Here is a 24,594-nt window from a genome sequence, read left to right as displayed (position 1 = left end):
TAGGTAGGTATGGTGGACACAAATGGCATAGTGGTTGGCTCAAGGATTTTGGATGCATGAGAAGTATTCCCTCTTGATACAAGGCTTAGGCTAGCAAGGTTATTTGAAACAAACACAAGGATGAAACGGTGCAGCAAAACTCACATAAAAGACATATTGTAAACATTATAAGACTCTACACCGTCTTCCTTGTTGTTCAAACTCAATACTAGAAATTATCTAGACTTTACAGAGACCAATTATGCAAACCAAATTTTAGCAAGCTCTATGTGTTTCTTCATTAATAGGTGCAAAGTATATGATGCAAGAGCTTAAACATGAGCACAACAATTTCCAAGTATCAAATTATCCAAGACATTTTATAATTACTACATGTAGTATTTTCCAATTCCAACCATATAACAATTTAACGAAGAAGAAACTTTGCCATGAAAATTAAAAGATAAGAACACATGTGTTCATACGAACCAGCGGAGCGTGTCTCTCTCTCCCACACAAGCATTTATTCAAACAAAAACAAAAACAAAAGCACACAGACGCTCCAAGTAAAGTACATAAGATGTGGCCGAATAAAAATATAGTTTCAAGAGAAGGAACCTGATAATTTGTCGATGAAGAAGGGGATGCCTTGGGCATCCCCAAGCTTAGATGCTTGAGTCTTCTTGAAATATGCGAGGGTGAACCACCGGGCATCCCCAAGCTTAGAGCTTTCACTCTCCTTGATCATAGTATATCATCCTCCTCTCTTGACCCTTGAAAACTTCCTCCACACCAAACTCAAAACAAACTCATTAGAGGGTTAGTGCATAATAAAAATTAACATGTTTAGAGGTGACACAATCATTATTAACACTTCTGGACATTGCATAAAGCTACTGGACATTAATAGATCAAAGAAATTCATCCAACATAGCAAAAGAGGCAATGCGAAATAAAAGGCAGAATCTGTCAAAACAGAACAATCCGTAAAGACGAATTTTAAAATGGCACCAGAATTGCTCAGATGAAAATGCTCAAATCGAATGAAAGTTGCGTACATATCTGAGGATCACTCACGTAAATTGGCATAATTTTCTGAGTTACCTATAGAGAATTAGGCCCAGATTCGTGACAGCAAAGAAATCTGTTTCTGCGCAGTAATCCAAATCTAGTATTCACTTTACTATCAAAGACTTTACTTGGCACAACAAAACACAAAACTAAGATAAGGAGAGGTTGCTACAGTAGTAAACAACTTCCAAGACACAAATATAAAACAAAGTACTGTAGCAAAATAACACATGGGTTATCTCCCAAGAAGTTCTTTTCTTTTTAGCCATTAAGATGGGCTCAGCAGTTTTAATGATGCACTCGCCAGAAATAGTAGTTGAAGCAAAAGAGAGCATCAAGAGGCAAATTCAAAACACATTAAGTCTAACATTCTTCCTATGCAAAGGAATCTTGTAAATAAACAAGTTCATGAAGAGCAAAGTAACAAGCATAGGAAGATAAAACAAGTGTAGCTTCAAAAATTTCAGCACATAGAGAGGCATTTTAGTAACATGAAAATTTCTACAACCATATTTTCCTCTCTCATAATAACTTTCAGTAGCATCATGAACAAACTCAACAATATAACTATCACATAAAGCATTCTTATCATGAGTCTCATGCATAAAATTATTACTCTCCACATAGGCATAGTCAATTTTATTAGTAATAGTGGGAGCAAATTCAACAAAGTAGCTATCATTATTATTCTCATCAAGTGTAGGAGGCATAGTATAATCACAACAAAATTTACTCTCCATAGTAGGTGGCACCAAAAGACCACTATCATTATAATCATCATAAATAGGAGGCAAAGTATCATCAAAGAAAATTTTCTCCTCAATGCTTGGGGGACTAAAAAGATCATGAAAACCAGCTTCCCAAGCTTAGAACTTTCTATATCATTATCAACAATGGTGTTCAAAGCGTTCATACTAATATTACTACCGAGCATGCAAATAAGGTTCCATAGGTTTTTTAATTTTCGCATCAAACCATCCATGTCTTAAATCAGGAAATAGAATAAGAAGCTCATTGTTGTCCATTATGCCTAACTAGTGTAAACAAGAAACAAAAAGATGCAATTGCAGGATCTAAAGGAAATAGCTTCGAGCACAAACACAATGGCGCCAGAAAAGTACTGTTACACGGAACCGGAGTATGAGTGCCTTTTTACCTTTCCTCCCCGGCAACGGCGCCATAAAAGTGCTTGATGTCTACGGGAGCTTCTATTCTTGTAGACAGTGTTGGGCCTCCAAGAGCAGAGGTTTGTAGAACAACAGCAAGTTTCCCTTAAGTGGATCACCCAAGGTTTATCGAACTCGGGGAGGAAGAGGTCAAAGATATCCCTCTCATGCAACCCTGCAACCACAAAGCAAGAAGTCTCTTGTGTCCCCAACACACCTAATAGGTGCACTAGTTTGGCGAAGAGATAGTGAAATACAGGTGGTATGAATGAATATGAGCAGTTGTAACGGAGCAATAGTAACGCAGTAAAACAGTAAACAAGCAGCGATAGCAGTATTTAGAAACAAGGCCTAGGGATTAGACTTTCACTAGTGGACACTCTCAACATTGATCACATAACAGAATAGATAAATGCATAATCTACACTCTTTTGTTGGATGATGAACACATTGCGTAGGATTACACGAACCCTCAATGCCGGAGTTAACAAGCTCCACAATTCAATGTTCATATTTAAATAACCTTAGAGTGCAAGAAAGATCAACACGACTAAACCAAGTACTAACACAACATGCACACTGTCACCTTCACACTATGTAGGAGGAATAGATCACATCAATACTATCATAGCAATAGTTAACTTCACAATCTACAAGAGATCATGATCATAGCATACGCCAAGTACTAACACGGATGCACACACTGTCACCATTACACCGTGCAGGAGGAATAAAACTACTTTAATAACATTGCTAGAGTAGCACATAGATAAATTGTGATACAAGACACATTGCAATCATAAAGAGATATAAATAAGCACTTCACTATGCCATTCATAACAGTGAATAAGTATTCTGTGAAATATAGCCTAAGAGACCCACACGGTGCACACACTCGTCACCTTTACACACGTGGGACAAGGAGTCTCCCGGAGATCACATAAGTAAAACTCACTTGACTAGCACAATGACATCTAGATTACAAGCATCATCATATGAATCTCAATCATGTAAGGCAACTCATGAGATTATTGTATTGAAGTACATAGGAGAGAGATGAACCACATAGCTACCGGTACAGCCCCGAGCCTCGATGGAGAACTACTCCCTCCTCATGGGAGCAGCGAGCGGTGATGAAGATGGCGGTGGAGATGGCAGGCGGTGTCGATGGAGAAGCCTTCCGGGGAACTTCCCGCTCCGGCAGGTGCCGGAACAGAGACTCCTGTCCCCCGGATCTTGGCTTCGCGATGGTGGCGGCTCCGGAAGGTTTCCGTGGGTTTCGTCCTCCGTAATAGGGTTTTCGCGACGGAGGCTTTAAATAGGCGTAAGGGCAGCCTCGGAGGGGCCTCGGGGCCACCACACCATAGGGCGGCGCGAACCCCCTCCGGCCGCGCCGCGGTGTGGTGTGGGCCCCTGGGGCTTCCCTCCGGCGACTCTCGGGTGTTCTCGGATGGTTCCGGGAAAAATAGGAACCCGGGTCTTGATTTCGTCCGATTCCGAGAATATTTCCTTACTAGGATTTCTGAAACCAAAAACAGCAGTAAAACGAGGACCGGCACTTCGGCATCTTGTTAATAGGTTAGTTCCAGAAAACGCATAAATATGACATAAAGTGTGTATAAAACATGTAGATATCATCAATAATGTGGCATGGAACATAAGAAATTATTGATACGTCGGAGACGTATCATTGCTTCAAATCCTTTTCGAACCTTAGGTTGCCTCCGGGACCAAGCTGATAGAACTCCCATTGGTACTTCATCTGTGAGCAATTAGGATAAGTAAGTTAAAGAAATAGTCAAGTGTGCAAAATTTTAGGTAGGCTTGCAAAGAAATTAGAGTATAGATTTTCTCATTTTTGAAAAAGGATCTCAAGGATAAGAGTAAGAACAAGTTTTCACAAATATTCACTTCATTGGTTTTTGGAAACTAAGTTTTTCAGACGTCCATTCTAACTAGGGTCTCCTAAGGTCAAACAATGGCTCTGATACCAACTTGTCAACACCCGGATTTTTAAGTCCAGATGCCTATTGTGCCATTCCTCGCAATCCCAGGAATATTGTTTTTGCGAGACATAATAGATTGATATCACAACACATCATTCATTACAACACATAATCGTCTTACAAATAAAGGATCACATGATCCAGTCTCATTACAAGAATAGAAGTTCTATTGATCAATTACATAACACATAGCGGAAGCGAAATAGCGTAGTAGTAGTCCATCTATTCCACATGCAACTGTTGACGTCAGGAGTGATCCTAGTTGTCGTAGACGTCCTGCTGTCCTTCTTCCGGGTTCTGGTACTCCTCTTCATAGTCTGGCCATTTGAATAGCCAGGGACACAGCCATGAGTACTTTAAAGTACTCGCAAACTAATACTCAGGTAAATACTATCAACTATAGTAAGGGGTTTCTAAGCTCTAGTTTCATTTGCATAAAGCCAGTTTTATTTCATAAACACTTTAGTAATCAAAGCCCCTTCATTTGCCTAACTTAACTCAAGTGGGAACATTAGTGGCATTGCCACAACTCAGTTGTGATTCAAAGTCAAATTCACCTTTCAATTCAATTCACAAGTCACCATTCATATTTTTAGAAAAGTTCTGATGACGGAACAAGTATGGCCTTTCCAATCGTCCATGACCGCGGACGCGGCTATTCGAATAGGTTTAACTCTGCAGAGGTTGTACACTTGTGCCACAACAATTGCAATAGTTCGTCGGGGGTAATCGGCCCCGATTTATCGTACGCAGTACGCGAACTACGAATCCTAACCTTTCATTTACATACCCTAGTATAGGCACCTCTCCCCATGAGCTTGGCCTCCCGGTGAAGACAGACAGTCGACTCGGGAACTGCACAGGGCTTGGGCCGGACATTCACCTCATTTCACGTCATTTCACATCATCCCTTTTGTTGTAGAGGCAGCTTCCGGCATAACCCCGATGACGCTTGTTTTAGAGGGAACCCATACTAAGACACATAAATTTCCAGCTAAGCCTTACAAAGATTCAGGTATTGTGGGGGTACTTGTAAAATTGGAATGGTATCGCATCCGAACCCAACCATCGCTTTGGTAAAATTCACCAAGTCATTCACAAGTCATATTCACCTTCAAAATCTTTCAATAGAATGACTCCTCATTCCAAGGTTTTCAAAGTCATTGGTTTTCACAAGTTCCCATCTATAGTAGTCAATTTTAATCTTTAGCACTAGCAACTAGTTATGAGGGGTGCTAAGTAACTTGGATTGCTCTAGGCTAAGTTTGATACTCTTGTACTACTCCATAACTAAACTAAGTGAATCATGAATCAAGAAGTACTTTGATAAACCAAATTTAGTAAAGCTTGTAAAGTAAAAACTTGGGATAGGAGCATTAAGCATAAAATAAAAGTAATGGTGCCTTGCTCTTGTAGAGCTTTGTACTTTGCAAGAATATTAGCTTGCCTTGATTGGTGAGGTGATCAAAGTTTTCTGGCTCTTCCTCCTGGTAGAAGACCTCTTCCTCTTGATAGTCTCCGGTACTAGCGTCTATAAACGAATACGAGGATACAATCACCAAACAACACTTAAGTAATCTTAATTAACCTTATTGTCTCACACAAAGGTCTAGCATCACTACTTAACATTTATTCACAAATTATACTAGGGTTTCTTACATATTTATAGGACAATAATTTCCTCTCATTGAAATTGGAGTTAGGGTTTCTATGTAGTTCTTTGGAGAAAATAATTTCCTCCCATTGAATCTTCTTAATATTTAATCTTCTCAAATAACCAGGTATGATCACATGTTGACCAAGGTCAACACTTCACACTTATTATTTGAGAAAATGATTTAAATGAGATTCATCATCTCATGTGATTTAAATAACCATTGTAATCTAACTACTATTTTGATTTAAGTTCCTCAAGTGAGCAAGTGTGAACCTAAGCAATAGAGGTCATCACCTTACTTCATAACACTTGAGAAAATGATTTAAATGAGGTGCTACACCTCATAGATTTAATTTCCTAAAATTTGAAATAGTTTAAATGGACTAGTATTGACTACATAGCCAATATTTTGCTTCTAGCCCATGATCATACACAGTACCTATATCATATTTTTACATAAACAAATAGAGTTTGTGAAATGTGAATTATGTGAGGTGGAATCACCTCAAAATTCAAAAGGGTTGATTTTTAATATTTATTTGAAAACTGAAAAGTATCTGATTTGTTATTTTTGCTTTTCAAAATATACACAAGTTATGGGGTTGAATCCAGTGGGGTTAGCTAGATCAATTCATAAGCTTTCTGGAACATTTTGAATCACAAGATTTGGATTTGTATATTTGAAATTATTTAAATTCTAGCACTGCACCAGTATTGATTTTCAAACTAAAAGAATTAACCAAATTTAAATAAAAGGGCCAGCGCGGGAAACTAACTGGGCTGAAACGGTTTGAACAGAGGAACTGGCCCAGTAATGGTTCGGGCCTGCTGACATGGGGTCCCACACGTCAGTGGGTCATTTCCTTACCGAAACGGTACGCAACGCCGACCGTCGGATCAGACGACGATCGCACGGCTGAGGGAGTTCTTCTTCTCCGGCGAGAGGAGGGCGTGCTGGCGACGGAGGTAGGGGGTCGGAGGGCGTTCCAGGCCGCCGGCGATCGAGGGAGAGGTGCGAGGCGACGTTGTCGATGGTGTAGAGGCTCCTGGTACCGTGGCGAGGCTTGGGGCGGCTCCAGTCGATGCAGATGATCTGCGGGCTCCGGCGGGGATGAGCTTGCGATTGGGGCTGCTCCGGCGAGGTGGGGTCAAATTGGTGGGTGGAGAAGAGGCAGGGATGAGAGGGGAGCAGATTGTGTGAAGAATGGTGGCTCGGATCTCCTCTATTTATAGCGGATGGAGGGGTGCCGTGGATGCGGCGGAAGGTCGACGACGACCATGGCGCTGCGGGCTGCGAAGGGGCAAGATAGGGGGCGCGTCGTGTAGGCGACGTCTAGGCGAGGCTCTGGGTGTAGCTGGCGCGTCCAGGGGACGATGGGAGCGCTCGGGTAGCTTATGCGACGGGGACAGTACTTGGCGGCCAAGCTCTGATCATGGCGACGATGATGGGGCGTGCGCGACCAAGCGAGCATGTCTGGCAAGGTCCTGGTAGGTTGATGAGTGAGCACACGCGAGAGGAGAGGAAGGGAAGGACGAGGGCGACTAGACCAGAGTTGCTCTGTCGTGTCCAGGATGGGGTCGGGGCGCGCTCACCGCATGCACGGGCATGCCGTGGCATGGCACTGGGCGCGCGCGTTCTGGCCACTAGCGTGCGTCTCTTTGCGTAGGGCTAGTACGATCATGCTCGGTGGAGGGTAGGGAAGTCAGTAGACATGGTGAGGGGGAGAGATGAGTGCCAGAGAGAGTGACCAAAGGTGGCCGGCATGGTACATGGCATGGAAGAAATATGATCATGGATTCACTTTCCTTAGGGATGCAGGGCATAGGATGATGCAGGGATGGTACTAGAGCAACAATGATGAAAGGGAGAAAGGTGTTTAGGCAAGAATCCAGAGGTTAATAGCATGTAACAACTTTCCAGATTTGTGCACACAAAGTGTTTGATGAAATGGCCGCATGAAGTAAATGTTGGAATTTTGGAAATCTTTTTGGTGGAGCTCAAATATATAATTAATGTGAAAGATTGGTGGTGATGGTGTTCATTTTGGAGTTGTTTTGCAAAGTTTCAAATTTGAGGTCATCTTCTCTTTGTTTCAACATCACCACTTGTCACAATCATTCTGGTCAACCTGGTCAACATTAGTAATGGTGGTCAACATGAAAGTTGTTCACCTTGACAAGGTCTTGGATGACATGTCAATGGTTGACCAAGTTTAGTTTGAAGAAAAGTCAAAACCAGGGGGTAAAGTGGTGAACATTTTATAAAACCCAAATTTGACCATTATCACATGTATGTTGGTTTTGAGATTTTCTTGGATTTGATTCTATTTTCTTTGATGCATTTGTGTTTGTTTATCTTATATAAGTATTCTACAAGCAATAGATCAAGTAATGGTGGCCTATGGTGGAGATTTGCAATTTGGCCTAAGTTGTATGTGAGTGAAATTGGGATTTTCTCACTATTTGATTTCTCTCCATTTGATTTGACTTTTCTTGACTCTAATGTGATTCTTATTAGTTTAGAAACATTTCCAAACCATTGAAACCATTTCAAATGGTCTTTTGCAAAGATTTGCAAAAATGGCCATAACACATAAGAGATGATGTGTCAAATTTTATTATTCTTGTAAATTGTTCACCTTGCTTTACTTAGGCATGGGTTAGGGTCAATTTAGTGTTATATTAGGTTTGGAGATGGTTTCCCATCATTTGGTCAAGGTTTAAAGTCATAGGGCAAAATTTGGTGAAATGGCTATGTGTCACATATGCCTCTATGCATATGTTGCATTTGAGTTTGAATTTGACTTGGCTTGACCCAAATGGTGTTGTTGAGTGATGAAATGGTATAGAGGAGTGATCCCACCATTCACAACAAGTCTGAGGGTCAAGATTCCCAAATCCACAAATTTGCTATTTTACTCACATATGCCTCCATGGCATTTTTAGTTTTTTTTTGGAAACAACTTGAATTAGGTTTGATAAGTACTAGGTAAGGTGTGTGAAGGTTTTCCAAACCTCTAAACAAAGTGGAAAGGTCTAGGGTAAAGATTTATAATTATAGCCATAGGCACATATGCCTTTTTCTTATTTAATTTCCTTTTATTTTATTTTAACTAGGATGGTGAAAAGAGGGGTGAGGTTTAGGGTTTAAGGTTATTTCAAACTACTATAACAAGAAATCATGGCAATTGCACAAGAATTGAGCAAGATCACTATGCCTCAAACTGAATTCAATAAAAGTTTTTGTTGGTTCCAAAATTTGGAACTAGGGAAATTCATTTGTTTTGTTTTGAAATTTTTTGGGATGTTACAATATGCTCCTTCTTTCTCGACGCGGAAGTGAAACTTTCCGAACGTCATCTCCATGGGCTCCTCCAGATACGCATATGCATCCAAACGGGAGGGCGGGTGAGGAACAAAATCAACGAGACCAGTTTCGATCTGTTTACCTCTGTCCATGATGTTGCTTGCTACCGACGAAGTCGGCGATCTTGAACGTGCCATCGAGATCAGCTCCTTGTCGCCTCTAAATCCCACAGACGGCGCCAATTGACAAGGTATTGACTTGTCAATGCCTACAAGTAGTAGACTAGGGTTTCGTTGGATGTAGAGGGCAAGTAGATCTCGAAGGTTTCAGCCGAAAAGTGCTCGACAATGTAAAAACTAGGGTTTGTTAAACAATGATTCAATACTTTCTTTGTCCCTCGACTCCCCCTTATATAGGAGGTGGAGCCGAGGGATTCGTGATACACAAGTTTACAGAGTCCGGGAGGGTTTCTAATCCATCCCGCAAGATTACAAACAGTGAGTCCTATTACAACTCTAGCTTTTCTTAATAGTATCTTGGGCTTCCGAATCTTCTTATCCTTCGGGTTGTGGGCCTTCAATAAACCCCAGATACTATCTTCGGCAGACCCATTGGGGATGCCTATGTCAGCGGTGGCGGAGGCGGTCGCCAGGTCGCTCAAAGACCTTGTCCCCGTTGACAACGCGCTCCCCATCGACGCCGCGCTTGACTGGTCCAGGCGGGACTAGGAGCGGCAGGGGGCGGAGCAGCAGCGTCGCCTGCTGGACCTGGCTGCCGCGCGGCAACGCGCCGTCTGCGTCGCTGCACCGGCCACCGCAACGAACGTCGCGCCTAGGCCCGTGCCGCTGATCAAGCTCGAGGAGAGTAGCAGCGACGATCTCTACCGGCTGACGCCGCCACGCGCCGGCGACCCTGGCCAGGGTTCTAGCCGCTGGTATGAGGCACCGCCGCCCGAGGACGCCGGCAACTCGAGCGACGACGACGACGGCGGCGACTACACGACCTTCTACAACCATTTCGGCATGTAGAAGGCCGTTATTAGTTTTAGTTTATGTTTCCATCTGGCTGAATTCAAATATGTACGAACTCGCCTATATATGTTAAATATATTTAAATCTGGTGGTGCTGGGGCGGTGGTGGCAGCGGCGCCATGGCCGGCTAGTTGTAGCTTGGCGGTGTGGGCGTACTGGGCCAAGCGGGCCTGGTTGGCCCGTGCTGCCATGTCCGGTCGGCTCCCGCGATTGCGGTGGAGGTAGTTCCCTCCCGCTTGGCTACGGTGCTGCTTCCCCTGGCCCTGCTATCTTCAGTCACCTCATCCTAGGCCCTGCGCCGAGGACCACCGGGGAGACAGCGAGGATGACTTCAAGACCGTGGTGGCGTGTGCTTGTGGGTGGATGGTTGGGTGGAGCACTTCGGATGAACAGGGTGGTGGTGTTGGGGGTTGGGAGAAATCCATGTTGGCTTTGCCGACACCCTCGCGGTGACGCCCAAGGGCGCCGCCTTGCCTTCCTGGAGGGCGTCGGGTGTACTCCCTCACCCAATTCCCTCCGTGTACCGGGGGAAACCCTAGGATTAGTCCGGACAGCAGCGACGACATCGTCGTTCTCCTTGTTGAAGGTGTTGTGTGGTACGCGGTGGTTCAGAGTACTAGGAGCGTGGTAGGACTTTTCCGGGAGGCGCAACGGTGACGGGTTGTCCTCGTTCTTGTCGATCTGCCGCTGTTGGCATTCTTTTTCTTTTTCTTCCTTTTCTTCTTTTTTCTGTTGGTTCAGCATGCTTGTTGTATCGTGGTTGCTATATTAATATAGCGGGACGAAAGCCTATTTCGAAGCAAAAACAAAAAGGACATGAAATGCGCTTGCCGCAGGAGTTGTGGAAGGAAAAGAGCTAGACGGTTCAGTTAGACGGCGTTAGATACGTGTTACATTCAGTGCGTGCGCACCCATACATGTGATCATCAGGGTTTATTTGTAATATAATATGATAATTAATGGCTGCACGAAGTGTATCCGTGGCAATACATACATTTAAATGTTGGACTTTGCTACATGGCGGCGCCGCACAAAAGGTGTCCCGTGCGGCGGCCCATATTTTAATTACTCCATGCGATACTAGTGCGATAGTCCAATGTCTTAGCCATTCGCGACAAATAGTACTTGCATGCGCACGTATGGTGTCAGAGCCAAAAACAAACAAGCAGATGGAAAAATTCTCAGCCACAAAATTTTAACGAGGTGAAGTTTCTGACATGACCGCTCGCAGCAGCAGCCCATCTCTGTTTCTAATTGCCGGATTAAGTATTTCTAATTGCCATATTACCAATACTACACTAAGTGTGAGACAAAATTAATTGTTACTTGTTCCCAGATTACTTAAACCTAGTTGACATATTAATTAGGCCCTAGCTGCCAGGTTCAGCTGTTGCATAATTTTCATGTTAAGTATGCAATAGTTATGAGATTACAGTAACTACCAGGTAAATTAAGCCTAATTGCCCGGTTTAATTGGTGCTAGCTACCAGGTTTCCAGTACAGGCTTCAAAATCTAGAGCCATAGCGTCAGGAATCCATAGTCCACCAAGAATTGATGGACATGCAACTACGGAGTAGAAGTCACTTCAGATTAAGTCCACATGCAGAAATCAAGAGTATCTCCACGGAAAAAACAAATCAAGAGTAGAACAGCAGATCGAGAGAGTGCAGAAGAGGGAATTTCTGCTACGCAATGCGCCGGCCTCCCGATTCCCCATCTGGCAGATGTCTGGATGTGCTTGCGTCGATGGCCTCCTCGTGCTCAACGACCGTAGCCTCTTCCTCGCGCTCGAAGACGACAACATCTTCCTCACGCTCGACGGCGGCGGACTCCCTGCTCCGAGGTTGGCGTTGCTCTCCGGCTGCGCGCTCGTCCCCGGCGGCGGACTATCCGCTCCGTGGTCGGCGGTGCTCTCCGCTCCGTGCTCGTCGCCGGCGACGTCGCGCCGCATCCTCACCGGCAGCAACCTCCGCGTCGCCGGCGCCTCTTCGGGCTCTCCGCGCGGCGCTACTACTAGAGAGAAAGAGAATGAGTGGTGGAGAGCAAATGTGGGAATGGTGAGAGGGATAAGGGCAGCAAAGGGATAAGATGTAAGCGGTCCCTAACGGGCGCGATGCGGTTTTGATGCACGCCGCATGGGAGCGTTGGTGGTGCGACGCCGTTCGGTAGATTTTCCCTTAAATGTTTATGTGCTGTATATGCTCAAGCATGGAGTTTTGCTTCCCGAGAGCATATACTCCTGGATGAATAGTAAATTCAAACAACCAACTTATCTTTTTAGCACACGTCGCAATTCTTGTCTTCTCATTTACAAACAACCAAACCAACTAACACGAATATGTACATGTCCAATTTTTCTTTCATATACTTTATAATTTATTTTCCGCAAGCAGCAGCATATGTTCTTATAGACCGAAATACGCTCCTTCTTTTTTGCTCCCGATCCTACTGGATACATAAGTAAGAGACTGGTACAGCATATCTCTATCATATGATTTCAAATTCTACAAAACAGATAAGATATATAAAAACGTATTTGCTAGAAATTACACGTCCAATCTATACTTCTTATAAAGCAAAACCCCACTAATTACAATTAATGTTAGTCTATCTCTACATGCAAGCCATACACATCATCTATTCCATTAGCCAATCAAATATCCATGTCATCCCCACTAATATATCATTATTGATGTATCCTTGCATGCAAGCTATCTATGTCACCATTTTTTGATTAAAATATCCACATAGCTAATTTATAGCCATCAAATATAAAAAATAATGTGAATTAAATTTAGCATCTCAACTATTTTGGCCAATTGAATATTGCATACTTCTACAGACAATTCATATTACATATGTATTATACCATTTCATTTAGAGAATATCTTAGAAGATTCCCACTGCAACGCGCGGGGTATCCTTCTAGTTTTTATTATGTCGCACTCAACTCACTGCTCATTAGTTTTACTTCGTGATTCGTGCTAATACGACAGAACTAAGAAAAAAGATATATCGACACCATAAAATTTGTTTCAAGATTCGTGGTAGCCTATGAATCACGCATAAGTTGCAACTAGTTTGTATCTGAGGCTTGATGGCGTGAATTCAGTTAAATCTAAGTCACTTGATACCTAGGCATGCCATGTAACGAATCCTCCTGAGTTTGTAATGAAATTTCGTTGAATTTGAAGAGGACCAAGGATCTCAAAGCCACGCGACTATCTTGCCCTGTAGACCAGAGTCCGCCCTCGAGTGAAGTTTCTACTTGCACGAGCCCTGCTACACCACGTTAGGCAAGTGGGAATCACGCAATTTGACGTGGCAAAGAATTCCTAATCAGACCTCCTAACTATGAGCTGTCAGCCTGCCTGTCCAGCAATCCCGTTCGAGATTCTCATAGGCAAGGGGGGTATATGCAAAAAAGCGACCCATCTTCCTCCTCTTCCAGGTAGGTCAGGTCACCCTCGCCTCGTGCCGGTTTCCCCTCTACCTCCCTCGTCGTCGTCCTCCCCGGATCTACCTCGCCTCCTCCTCCGCACGAGCCACCCACCGCCGGGGGAGGCGATCGGGGAAGACCAAAAATCCGGCGGAGAATCGAGGGGGGAAGCACGCCGGGGGAGTAGCAGAATAAAATGTTCAAGTTCCTCAAGGATGTGGTCGCGGGATCCGGATCGGGCCTCAAGGACTTCCCCTACACCATTGGCGAGCCCCACGCCTCCGCCTGGGGCTCCTGGGCGCACCACCGCGGCGCCTCCAAGGTACCCACCCTCCCGTCTCCCGATCGGCTGGATCCCCATAGGGCACGCCGAGCTCTTCGAGTTCGAGCTGAACTACTAGCTATTCGGGAGTTGGGAGCTAATTGTACGCGGTTTCCTGTGGGGATTTTAGCTTATGCTTTCGTTGCTTTGAGGGCCTCCTACGCGCTGGAGCTTGTGTGAGAGCCTGTGCTCTGTAGCAGTCTCGGGTTAGTGTACATCTGTAGGAAGTAAAATTGGTGGATGCAGTGCTCTCAGGAACTGTAATTGGTAGATCCAGTACTTATGTAGCTGATAATCTGGGTAAGCGGATGGTTGAGCTTCAAATGGATTGCAAAGTTTATTTCCACCCAGGTTATTTTCACCATGATTTTGATCTCTAACAGTAGCAGGTTTATTTCCCTGGGTTACCACCAGCGATGTTTTTTTTTTTGTATCTTGTGTACTTTATCCTGGTTATTTTCATTACTGGTTGCCACATATGTATGCCATTTACAATGCAATTCTTCCCTTGTCTTGTCCAGGATGATGGATCGCCTGTTTCTATTTTCTCGCTGTCAGGGAGCAACCCTCAAGACAGGCACTTGGTCGCTGGTCGAAATGGTGTCAAGAGATTACGGACAGTAAGTTACCCTTTTTTTTGAGATGTTCTAGGTGACTAGATTGCTATGGCGTCAACAGATTTGAGCGAAGTGAGTGGTGGTAACCGATAAAATCGTATAAAAAACTGGCCAAAATTTAAATAGAAAAAATAAATATGGAAAGCAGATTTCTCATAATAATGGTGCTATCTCTCCGCATTGCTCATAATGTTCGAATATACTTTGGTCAGTGCTCATCATTTTGTACTATTTTTTTGGATGACTTCCTTCCCACGATCTATCTACTTAACTACCATTTCTTTTTTATGGGAATTAAGTACTGGTTCTACTGCATTGGAGGATTTATTTGTTGGTTGGACCAAACTTTTTGTTTTCTCATTAAGGCATCTGCTAAGTCAGTTCAGTGCTATTCCTATTGCAGGTGCGCCATCCGAATATATTATCCTTTCTTCACAGTACTGAAGCAGAAGTTCCCGATGGACCTTCTGTAAAACACACAATATATATAGTTACAGAGCCTGTTACACCACTCGCGGAAAAAATCAAGGAACTGAACCTGGGAGGTACACAGAGGTACCATGAGATTCAGTTGTCTTATGTTTTAACCAAACATGGCATATCTGTGCTGAGATTGTATACCCTAATGTTAGTTACAGCTGAGAGATATGATTTGTGCTAATTAGATTATAGCTGTTCAACTCGTACTTACCAAATATAGTGTTTATTCCAATACCAAGCTGAGTTGCGATTCCATAACGCTGAGGATCTTTAAAAATGGTCTTGTGTAAAAAGATTTAATAACCTAGCTTTCTTTCGTTCACAATATTTGATTTCTTATTTTTGTGAGTGAAATTTATTCTTACCATGGCTAGTACCTTGTGTTCCAGAGATGAGTATTTTGCTTGGGGTCTTCATCAGATATCAAAAGCTGTGAGCTTTCTCAACAACGATTGCAAGCTCGTAAGTTCCCGCCTTAAAAGGAATGTAACCCATATAATTTTTTTCATTCAAGCTGTTCATCAATTTTTTTCTTGTTGTTGCTATCGTTCATTCACTTGTAGATTCGATTATTTTAAATGGTTGCTGAGATGCTGCTTGCTCTTTGTATAGTTGTATTTTGTTCCAGACACTTGAGCAGATTTCATGTGTATCACTGTAATCCTGAATTCCTGATGGACTTGTTGCATCATGCTTGCACTAGCCATTTTCAAAATTTCCTTGTTTTTGGGTTCCATGGCTTTTGATAGAGTTTTTCTAGTTATTTACATGGCTGCCAGCCTGCAACTTTACCATATAAACCTTTGTCATTAATACCGAAATGATTTTCTGTGAGATCCTTAATCCCTTTATCTTTTCAAATCGTTATAAAATGTTGAATATATGCTAGCATTGGCATTTGATCATGCGGGACAACTAACCACCAAGATCTTTCTGCAAGCTTCACATTCCAAATATCCTTGTCGATGCAGATGAACCCCAAGTATTAAGCTGCAGTCAGTTGGCAACCATGTTTCTGCTAAAAATATCATTGATCATTTGGTTTCTGCTTTACCTTACTCCTTTATTGCTTGACACTACCCTTCTGAGAGGTTCTTAGATACCAGACAACCATGTTTTTCTTGCTATACTGCAGTGATACATTTATGTCTATGAGCTGATGTCAAGGCAACCATGTTAGCTGGCATCACTTGTTGATAGATACTTAAAAGATCGATGTAATGCATGTAGTAGACATTACTTGTTGAACAATGATACATATAGATTTATGTGTCTGTGACCTGATATTGCGATATTTTATAACTGCAACAATCACTGCCAGTACTTTGGTCATAAATGAGCTGATTGTTGTCCTTTCATCAATTCCAGGTTCATGGGAACGTATGCTTGGCCAGTGTAGTTGTTACTCAAACTCTGGACTGGAAGCTTCATGCTTTTGATGTTCTCTCAGAATTTGATGCCAATAACGAAGCTGCTGGTAGCCCCATGCTGGTAATGACACTTAATCCACCCCTTTACGACACTAAATATAGTTTCCCTTTCTGATATGCTTTTATGTCAATCTAGAAAAGTTCAGGAAATATTTCTCATTTCCTGTACATTATATGCACATCTGAATCTATGTAAAAGATCTTCTCATATTTATTGTTCTTTCACAGCAATTTGAATGGTTAGTTGGAAATCAATACAAGCCAATGGAGCTGACAAAGTCAGATTGGGCTTCAATTAGAAAATCACCTCCATGGGCGATTGATTCCTGGGGATTGGGTGAGCTAAACTAACTTACTGCATTCTAATAGGTTTCCTTCTCCTGAATTGGGTTATCGTGTGGGTTATTCTTTTTATTTTTCCTAGTTAGAAACTTAGAAATGAAAAAAAAACTATTTTCAAACAGTTCCTTACCAGCTGTGCACAGTGCTGTTCCTTACATAACCAATGACAGTTGTTCAGTTATTTCATAATGAAGATCTCTCTGTGCGTATACACATAGTGCTTTAGATCTTTCATGGTAAATGCTGTTTCTTTTGTGTTCATGGTAATGCGGCTCAAGGGTAGTCTAAACCAATACACTCAGATCATATTAACTCTTCGGTTGTTTGTCCTTGTTGATACTTTTGTTTGGTGCACTATCTCTCTTTTTTCCTTCGACATTGGTTCTTAGGTCCTGAATAATGAAATAGTGAGAGCATATGACTAGTGAATTTCTGCTAAAAAGATATCATGTGTTATTCATTTCAGGGTGCTTAATTTATGAGCTCTTTTCTGGTGGAAAGTTGACCAGGACAGAGGACCTTCGCAACATCGCTTCAATCCCAAAGGTTAGCTTCCATGGTTGCACAGGTTTTTTTGGTTGGTTCTGGATCTATTCCATGAATCTATCATATTCTCCACTGTCTGTACCATATACCATTATTTTGACATGGTTTCTGTGATTGTTAAAAGTAAATAATTTCTGTTTTTTTGGTTGCAGTCTCTGCTTCCAGATTACCAGAAGCTCTTGAGTTCTACACCTTCTCGTAGAATGAATCCTTCAAAACTTATTGACAACAGTGGTAAGTTCAGTAGTTTTTACTTGTCATGCAGACACTGTCGTTTTATTTTGTGTTCCATTTTCTTTTATTAATGCCTATGTTCTTCAGTATTTGTTCGTAATAATTCTGTTGTTCTTAGTCCCATTCAGATTATTTGCACTATTTTTCTTAAGTAACGATTTTGACTGTTCATTTCAGAGTTTTTCCAGAACAAGTTGGTAGAGACCATCCAGTTCATGGAAGTTCTCAATTTAAAAGACAGTGTTGAGAAAGATAGCTTTTTCCGGAAACTCCCAAATATAGCAGAACAGCTTCCCCGTGAGATAGTTCTGAAGAAGGTACGTGAAACTGAACCCATGAGGCCACGATTCTGTTGCTTTGGACTTTTGCTATATTCTGTGCAATCAACTGGAGTTACTTGTTTATGTTTATATGTTGTCTACTTTGTGAATAGTTGCTCCCTGTGTTGCAATCTGCTCTTGAATTTGGTTCAGCTGCTGCTCCAGCCTTGACTGTGCTGCTAAAGATGGGTTCCTGGCTTCCAGCTGACCAATTTAGTGCCAAGGTTTGTCTTTATTTTTTTACTTTCACTCAGTACATGTTAGAGTTGGCCATTCAGTAAAAAGTTGGTTTGAGGGCTTCTTACAAAAGTTGAGAATAATGGCCTTTTTCAGGTTTTGCCGACTATTGTGAAGCTTTTTGCTTCGAATGACCGAGCTATCCGAGTTAGTCTCTTGCAGCACATAGATCAGTTTGGAGAGTCATTGGCAGCACAAACAGTTGATGAACAAGTATGTGATATTTTTGTATATGGATATTTGCATGCGTTTCTCGAATGTTGGCATTTGACAGGAGTCTAATGTATTTGTAGGTTTTTCCTCATGTTGCCACAGGGTTCTCTGATACTTCTTCTTTCCTCCGTGAATTGACATTGAAGTCGATGCTTATATTGGCACCAAAAGTGAGTTGCATGAACTTTCATGTTTGGCCTATGTTTGAGTTGATTATGTGTGTTTCATTAGGTTTGCATTTCCTGTATTATGTTTTTAAAGAAAAAATCCAGGGATTTTAGTTTGTTTCATGGCCCTTTATTTTTCCTGAAAGTTTTTTCTTTGCGCTAATCCACCGATCGTTACTGTAGTTATCTCAGCGTACAATCTCAGGATCTCTCTTGAAGTATCTCTCTAAGCTCCAGGTGGACTTTCCTTCTAATTGAGCTTTTCTAACCCAGTGATGACTTATTGAATACGAGAAGGTTTATACTACAGTTGTACTAAAAGCATTGTTGTTTGTCTACAGGTGGATGAAGAACCCGCAATCCGGACAAACACTACGATTCTTCTTGGGAATATATCAAATTATATGAATGATGGGGTTTGTCTCAAAGATGCTCTGACCTTTTGTTGTTTGCTTTTATTGCTAGTTTTCTTTTGAAATGTTACTTAGAAATGCTGCACTTTTGATGTTGAGAAATACAAATGTAGCAATTGGCACATACATCTAGGGAAATTTTGACCACTGTTTTTTTAAAGCCTCTAAATCCCAAATGTTTTTCTAGTCTTTTTTCTCCATGGGCAGGGTTCAATTTTCTGTTGAACTGGCTGGTTACTGGTGGCAAAATTGTACTGGTTGGATTTTTTTTTCCAGAAAAACACAATCTGCCCCCAAATAAGAGCATAACTGAATAGATTGATAGTGCAACTTCTGCATCTTCTTCTGTAGCCTAGATACAGAGTTTATTTACTAGTTTTACAGTTCCATCATATTTAGTCTTTGCTAACATGGGCTTTGTTATTCTTACAGACTAGGAAGCGAGTATTGATCAATGCATTCACAGTTCGTGCCTTACGAGATACCTTCCCTCCTGCTCGAGCAGCTGGTACGTTAACCTGAGCTGATGTGCTGCTGTACAATGATAGAGCATTCTTCCATTGATTACTGTGATCAACTATGAATTATTATATTACCCTGCCAGGAATCATGGCGCTGAGTGTCACTAGTTCATACTACGAAATGACAGAGATTGCAACGCGTATACTGCCTAACATTGTTGTACTTACATTTGACCCAGACAGGTAAGTTACAACCTTTAGCTGTCACACGAGCAAACAACGTGTGATCTTATCTCACAACTTAGAAGACATCCTTTGAGCACTAGATGCACAATTTGTCCGAAAGAAGTTCTGGCACAATTTCACTGTAGAAAAAAGTTGCTATACATTTGACTACAAAAAGTTAATAACCTAAGCGGTCAATGCCAAGATTGCAAAATGTGATGATCATGACAGTACAACCTGTTGTTTTAGTTCTTACTGTACTTGCACTTTTTGCAACATCTGGTAATTCAATTAATCCATTCAATGTTTTTTTAGTGACGTGAGGACTAAGGCTTTCCAGGCTACTGACCAATTCTTGCAAATAGCAAAACAGCATCATGAAAAGGTAGCACATCTAGCTTATCTGCTTACTATGTGTCCACTACAACTGTTTTATTACACTACCTGTGGGTTGTGGTGCAATATGCTGGCAGGTAACTTAGTGTCACTACTTACACTCCTTTGATTTTCGTTATTCCAACGACCGTGTATCTAAAGCATGCGTTGAAGCAAATTATGACCAATACTTGTAATCCTGACCTAAATTTTGGTCTTTATCGGATAAAAAGATAGAAGTGCCAGGCTCTCACAAACCCATATCTAATTTACTAGACTAATTAGCCTGCTGTGTTCATTTACTTCCTCCGTTTTGTTATAGCTGTCACAACCGCTAGGTATCTCCGTTCCAAATTAATTGTCTGGAGAAAATCTAGTGTAGTCAGTGCAAATATGTAATATGTCGTCACCCTACCTTTTAAAGTTTTAATGCTTTGGAAGAGGCTATTAGTTGCAGTGATAACCTGAAGCACTTACTCACCTGAACCTGGTGAGAACCTCAAGCATTCCCTCACCTGAACCTACTAAGAAATAAATTTCCCGTGCTTCTGAAAAACTCACATGAAAATGATTATGTATGTTCTTCTGTTAAGTTGAATGCAAACTTTTGTCCCCCAAAAACTAGAGCATATTAAGACTTACCTTTTGAAAACTTTAAAATAAAGAGTCTTTGTGCTTGGATGTACAAAACACATGCCATATGCACGTTCATTTGTAATTAACTCTTTTCTTATTGCTAGTGTTTCTGTGGTCTGTGAGCATGGTTGTCTAGTGATGGAATGGACCTGGTAAAATAGAGGGAGTAGAACTTTACAATGCTCTAAAATGCATACTACCCTAAAATGCTCTGTATTTTATTGCATACCAGGCTTTAATACTGTACATTTACGATTTATTGCATAGTTGCATACTAGCCTAAAATGCTCTAAAATACATTCATTTATTTATGTCTAACTTGTAGCTGTGATAAGGTTATTTGCTGCGATGCTAACAGAAATACACCCTGTCCTTTATTGACGTTCCTGTTCTGATATTGTGATTTTCTTTGCTGCTCTGTGTGTTATAGCTTAATACAGGAGACAACAGGGCAGCCGAGTCTACTGGTGTTCAGTTGAAGCCTGGAAATACTGGTTTACTTGGGTAAGCTGTCAAATGTTCCAATGTCATATGCAAGATTTACTTATTATGTCTTACAATTCAGGTCCTACATGTATGGTAAACTAGATTTCCCCAACTCGCCTCGTTTTAAAACTTTATCTATCTTTATTAGAATTGCATCTAGTATGTCCTTAAAATTTCAAACATAGAATAAAATTATATGTATTTCACAAATAAAATTGTGGACACATTAATATATGAGTGAATTTTCGAAAACAAAGGGAACGGGCAAAATAATGATTGTGGGAAATCTTTTGTAAGCTATGTCTACCCCAGCTTCCAAAAAGGAAAAATTGCTTTAAAAGTTTGGGCTGTCTTGATTGTTTGGAAATCAATTTTGCGCGGGCACTGTTGATGTGTACCTGCTGGGACAGCCTAATTAGAAGTTAGGGATAAGAACAGCTATCACCGTTTTCATTTGAAATTATATTGTTCTTGTTAGTTGAACAAGGGATTGTCAAATAATCTAGAAAAAAAGCTTGAGTTAGATTAGATTGCTACAGAAAGAGTTTGCGTTAGATTGGATCGCTAGAGATATATTTTAGGTTTGTTTGGATTACTAGAGGTAGAGTCCATGTCTTAGGCATCAAGTTGAATCAAGCCTATAAAAGATCATGCTCTCAAATAATCTACTCCCCCCGTCCCAAAATAAGTTGCTCAAGTTTGTCTAGATACGGTTGTATCTAGACATGTTTTTATTGTGTAGATACATCCGTATCTCGAAAAAAGTTGAGGAAGTTATTTTGAGACAGAGGGAGTATGTTCTTACTTCAGAATCTCTTCAAGCTATGGCGTTTATCCCATTGTTAATTAATGTTCACAATATAAGTTTCTCACACTATGTATCACTAATGTATCTAGCTGCCCCATATCACAAGTACATATAAGTTAACATAGGAACCCCCGTGTCCCCTTTTGTTGATACAATAATATGGAGCAATTAGCAAGGTTGCCCTCTATTCATAAGTCTTCCCCTGCATTATAGGTTTATGTGCTTAAGTTACGGTACATCATTTTCTAAAACTTCTCTCGGGCTCAGGGATTTTGAACACTGCCGAATGCAAACCATTATGTATATATTGACTACATATCGGGTTAGGGAGTGGATACACAAACCAACCACCCAGATCCAAGTCCGTAGGGACTCAAATTTGGGTCTTTGTTCTTCCAAATTTACTGCTGTAGGGGCCTCCCATATCGTACTCCTTAAAAAACATGTACTACCTCTGATCCATGATAAGTATTGTGGTTTTAGTTCAAATTTGAACTAAAACCATGACAGTTATTATGGATCGGAGGGAGTAGCATAAACACTGAATGTGTCCAATGCTAGCATGCTTGCTGACTCACCAGCCATGGTTGCTACGAAACAACAACCTGGTCGATATTTTCTTTTGTCAACGACTCTGTCAATATTGTGCTGCATTGTGCTGTGGGATCAAACAACTCTAAAGATTAGGGAAGTCTTTCTTTTTGTGCTCTAACTAATTAGTTATTAGTATATACTCAAGCAGAAAACTATATCCAATTTAACTTTTAGTTAGCTGCCACACTGACAAATGAAGTCATAATGATGTATACTTCTACAGATGCATTGAAGATATTTATATGCTTGTGCACTTTATCTTAAGATAGTCTGGTTTTGTATGAATTATTTACTCAAACGAATTCATATTCAGGTGGGCCATGAGTTCTATTACTCAGAAGGGAAGACCTTCTGACCATGGTCCAGTTTCTACTGCAAATGCTAGTAACTCTCAAGTTTCAGCATCCCCCAGTGGTACATCAGGTATTAGTCATTTGCTAAATTGCTTTAATCCTTAATAGTTTTGAGTTCAGTTCTCATCACCTGCACACAAATGGAAGGCTTATAATCGTCACAAGATAAGCTGTAATAGTTTGAAACGAGAATTAGGAAAAGTTATACATGTTTTATGGTGCATGAATCCTCATGTTTGGTGACTTCGGTTTATATTGTTGCAGATACTCACTCTGCCCCAATAGCATATGCACCATCCACATCCAACTCTCTCGATCAAACTGCACCAGCACTATCAAGCTCCTCCGTAGATGGATGGGGTGAGCTCGAGAATGATAACCAGGGAGAGAATGGTAGCGACAACGAAGGATGGGATGATGTAGATCCATTTGAGGAGAAGTCAGCACCATCTCTTCTGTCCAACATACAGGCTGCTCAGAAACGTCCGGTGGTGCAACCGAAGCAACCTGGTAAGCTATACTTTTTTTTTTGTCATGGTTCATTTGTAATACCTCAAGGACGTGCGCATCCCTTAAGCACTTGATGATTAATTTATTTTCTCTATTCATTTTTGTCAACCATAGTTCCAAGTTCATCAAGATCAAATCCACCAATGGCGCCAAAAGCAGAAGATGATGCTCTATGGGGTCCTATGGCTGCTCCAGCGCCCAAAGGTGCATCAAAGTCTGCAGACACAAAACCCTCAGTACCACACAATGACCCCGATGACCTCTGGGGTTCAATAGCTGCACCTCCACCAAAATCATCTGGGAGACCTTCAAAGCCGGCAGCATCGAACAGTGACGACCTATGGGGTGCCATCGCGGCACCCCCACCGGCGACCAAAGCTAGGCCTCTAGCATCATCAGGTAGGGGCCGAGGAACGAAGCCAGCACCAAAACTTGGTGCTCAAAGAATAGGAAGGACTTCCTCAACTGGGATGTAGAGTGCCATGATACAGTTGTTGTACAAGGATGTGTTTTCTCCTCTCTTTTTTGCTGTTGCTCTGTCTAGGAGATCCCCCTTTTGTAAAGTAGCCCAATCATTTATATGGTCATGATTTTGCCCACTGTATTACTTCACAATACGACAGGTCAGGAGATTTATGTGTATGACAGGTACAGTGCCTGAACTGTTCCATTAATATATGGCTTTGCCTCATTTTTCTGATCTTGATTGTTTTCGTGGTGGTTTCTACAGTTTTTTTTTTAACCATCGCCTGGTCTTAGACTAAGAATCGACCTCAATTTTTAGATTTTATCTTTGCATTGGCCGTGGATAAGGATTTACCAATATGCGCGATCGCATCTGCTTTAGTAGGAACCAGTGCTGTGTTGCCAGTTTCATTGATAAACTGGGATTGACATGCACCTCAGGAAAACCATGCAGACGCCATACAGTCAACGTTTACAATGACTGTATTGCTTTTATCTATTGTCCATGCCAGACATATTCACTGTCAGGTACTGTAAGAAAAAAAAAACGAAATTCACTGTCAGCTAGCATTGGTTCACACCGCCGGATTGAATAAAAGGGGAACAAGCATGCAGCTCCACATATTTATACGGAGTATCAAAATTTCTGTCTTTCCTTTTCGATAAGAAAATCTCCCTTTCTCAAACACATTCAGTCATTCAG

The 24,594-nt window shown here is 41.6% G+C and overlaps 1 protein-coding gene across 1 annotated transcript; it reads left to right on the top strand.

Moving 5' to 3' along the window:
* The first annotated feature begins 13,690 nt into the window (after positions 1-13,690).
* On the top strand, positions 13,691-24,126 carry LOC124660206 (N-terminal kinase-like protein). Its single transcript, XM_047198003.1, has 21 exons — positions 13,691-13,979; positions 14,501-14,599; positions 15,000-15,151; positions 15,466-15,538; positions 16,445-16,567; positions 16,735-16,843; positions 17,315-17,394; positions 17,547-17,628; positions 17,806-17,945; positions 18,062-18,172; positions 18,282-18,398; positions 18,479-18,568; positions 18,749-18,802; positions 18,907-18,981; positions 19,411-19,486; positions 19,583-19,682; positions 19,980-20,049; positions 21,106-21,179; positions 22,877-22,986; positions 23,181-23,426; positions 23,541-24,126. The coding sequence occupies exons 1-21, from the start codon at positions 13,854-13,856 to the stop codon at positions 23,900-23,902; spliced, it is 2,469 nt and encodes an 822-aa protein (XP_047053959.1). The 5' UTR covers positions 13,691-13,853; the 3' UTR covers positions 23,903-24,126.
* Positions 24,127-24,594: the final 468 nt, after the last annotated feature.

The sequence above is a fragment of the Lolium rigidum genome, chromosome 6 (assembly GCF_022539505.1).
Source record: "Lolium rigidum isolate FL_2022 chromosome 6, APGP_CSIRO_Lrig_0.1, whole genome shotgun sequence".
Taxonomy (NCBI): domain Eukaryota; kingdom Viridiplantae; phylum Streptophyta; class Magnoliopsida; order Poales; family Poaceae; genus Lolium; species Lolium rigidum.
Note: the sequence above shows the minus strand (reverse complement) of the source record. Positions and strands in the feature narration are given on the sequence as shown.

What these genes read in the sequence shown, in the direction of transcription:
- LOC124660206 (XM_047198003.1), top strand. Translation starts at nt 13,854, where the DNA reads ATGTTCAAGTTCCTCAAGGATGTGGTCGCGGGATCCGGATCGGGCCTC. An exon ending in ACCACCGCGGCGCCTCCAAG is followed by an intron (nt 13,980 to 14,500) that starts GTACCCACCCTC and finishes TGTCTTGTCCAG; the next exon opens with GATGATGGATCGCCTGTTTC. An exon ending in GGTGCAACCGAAGCAACCTG is followed by an intron (nt 23,427 to 23,540) that starts GTAAGCTATACT and finishes TGTCAACCATAG; the next exon opens with TTCCAAGTTCATCAAGATCA.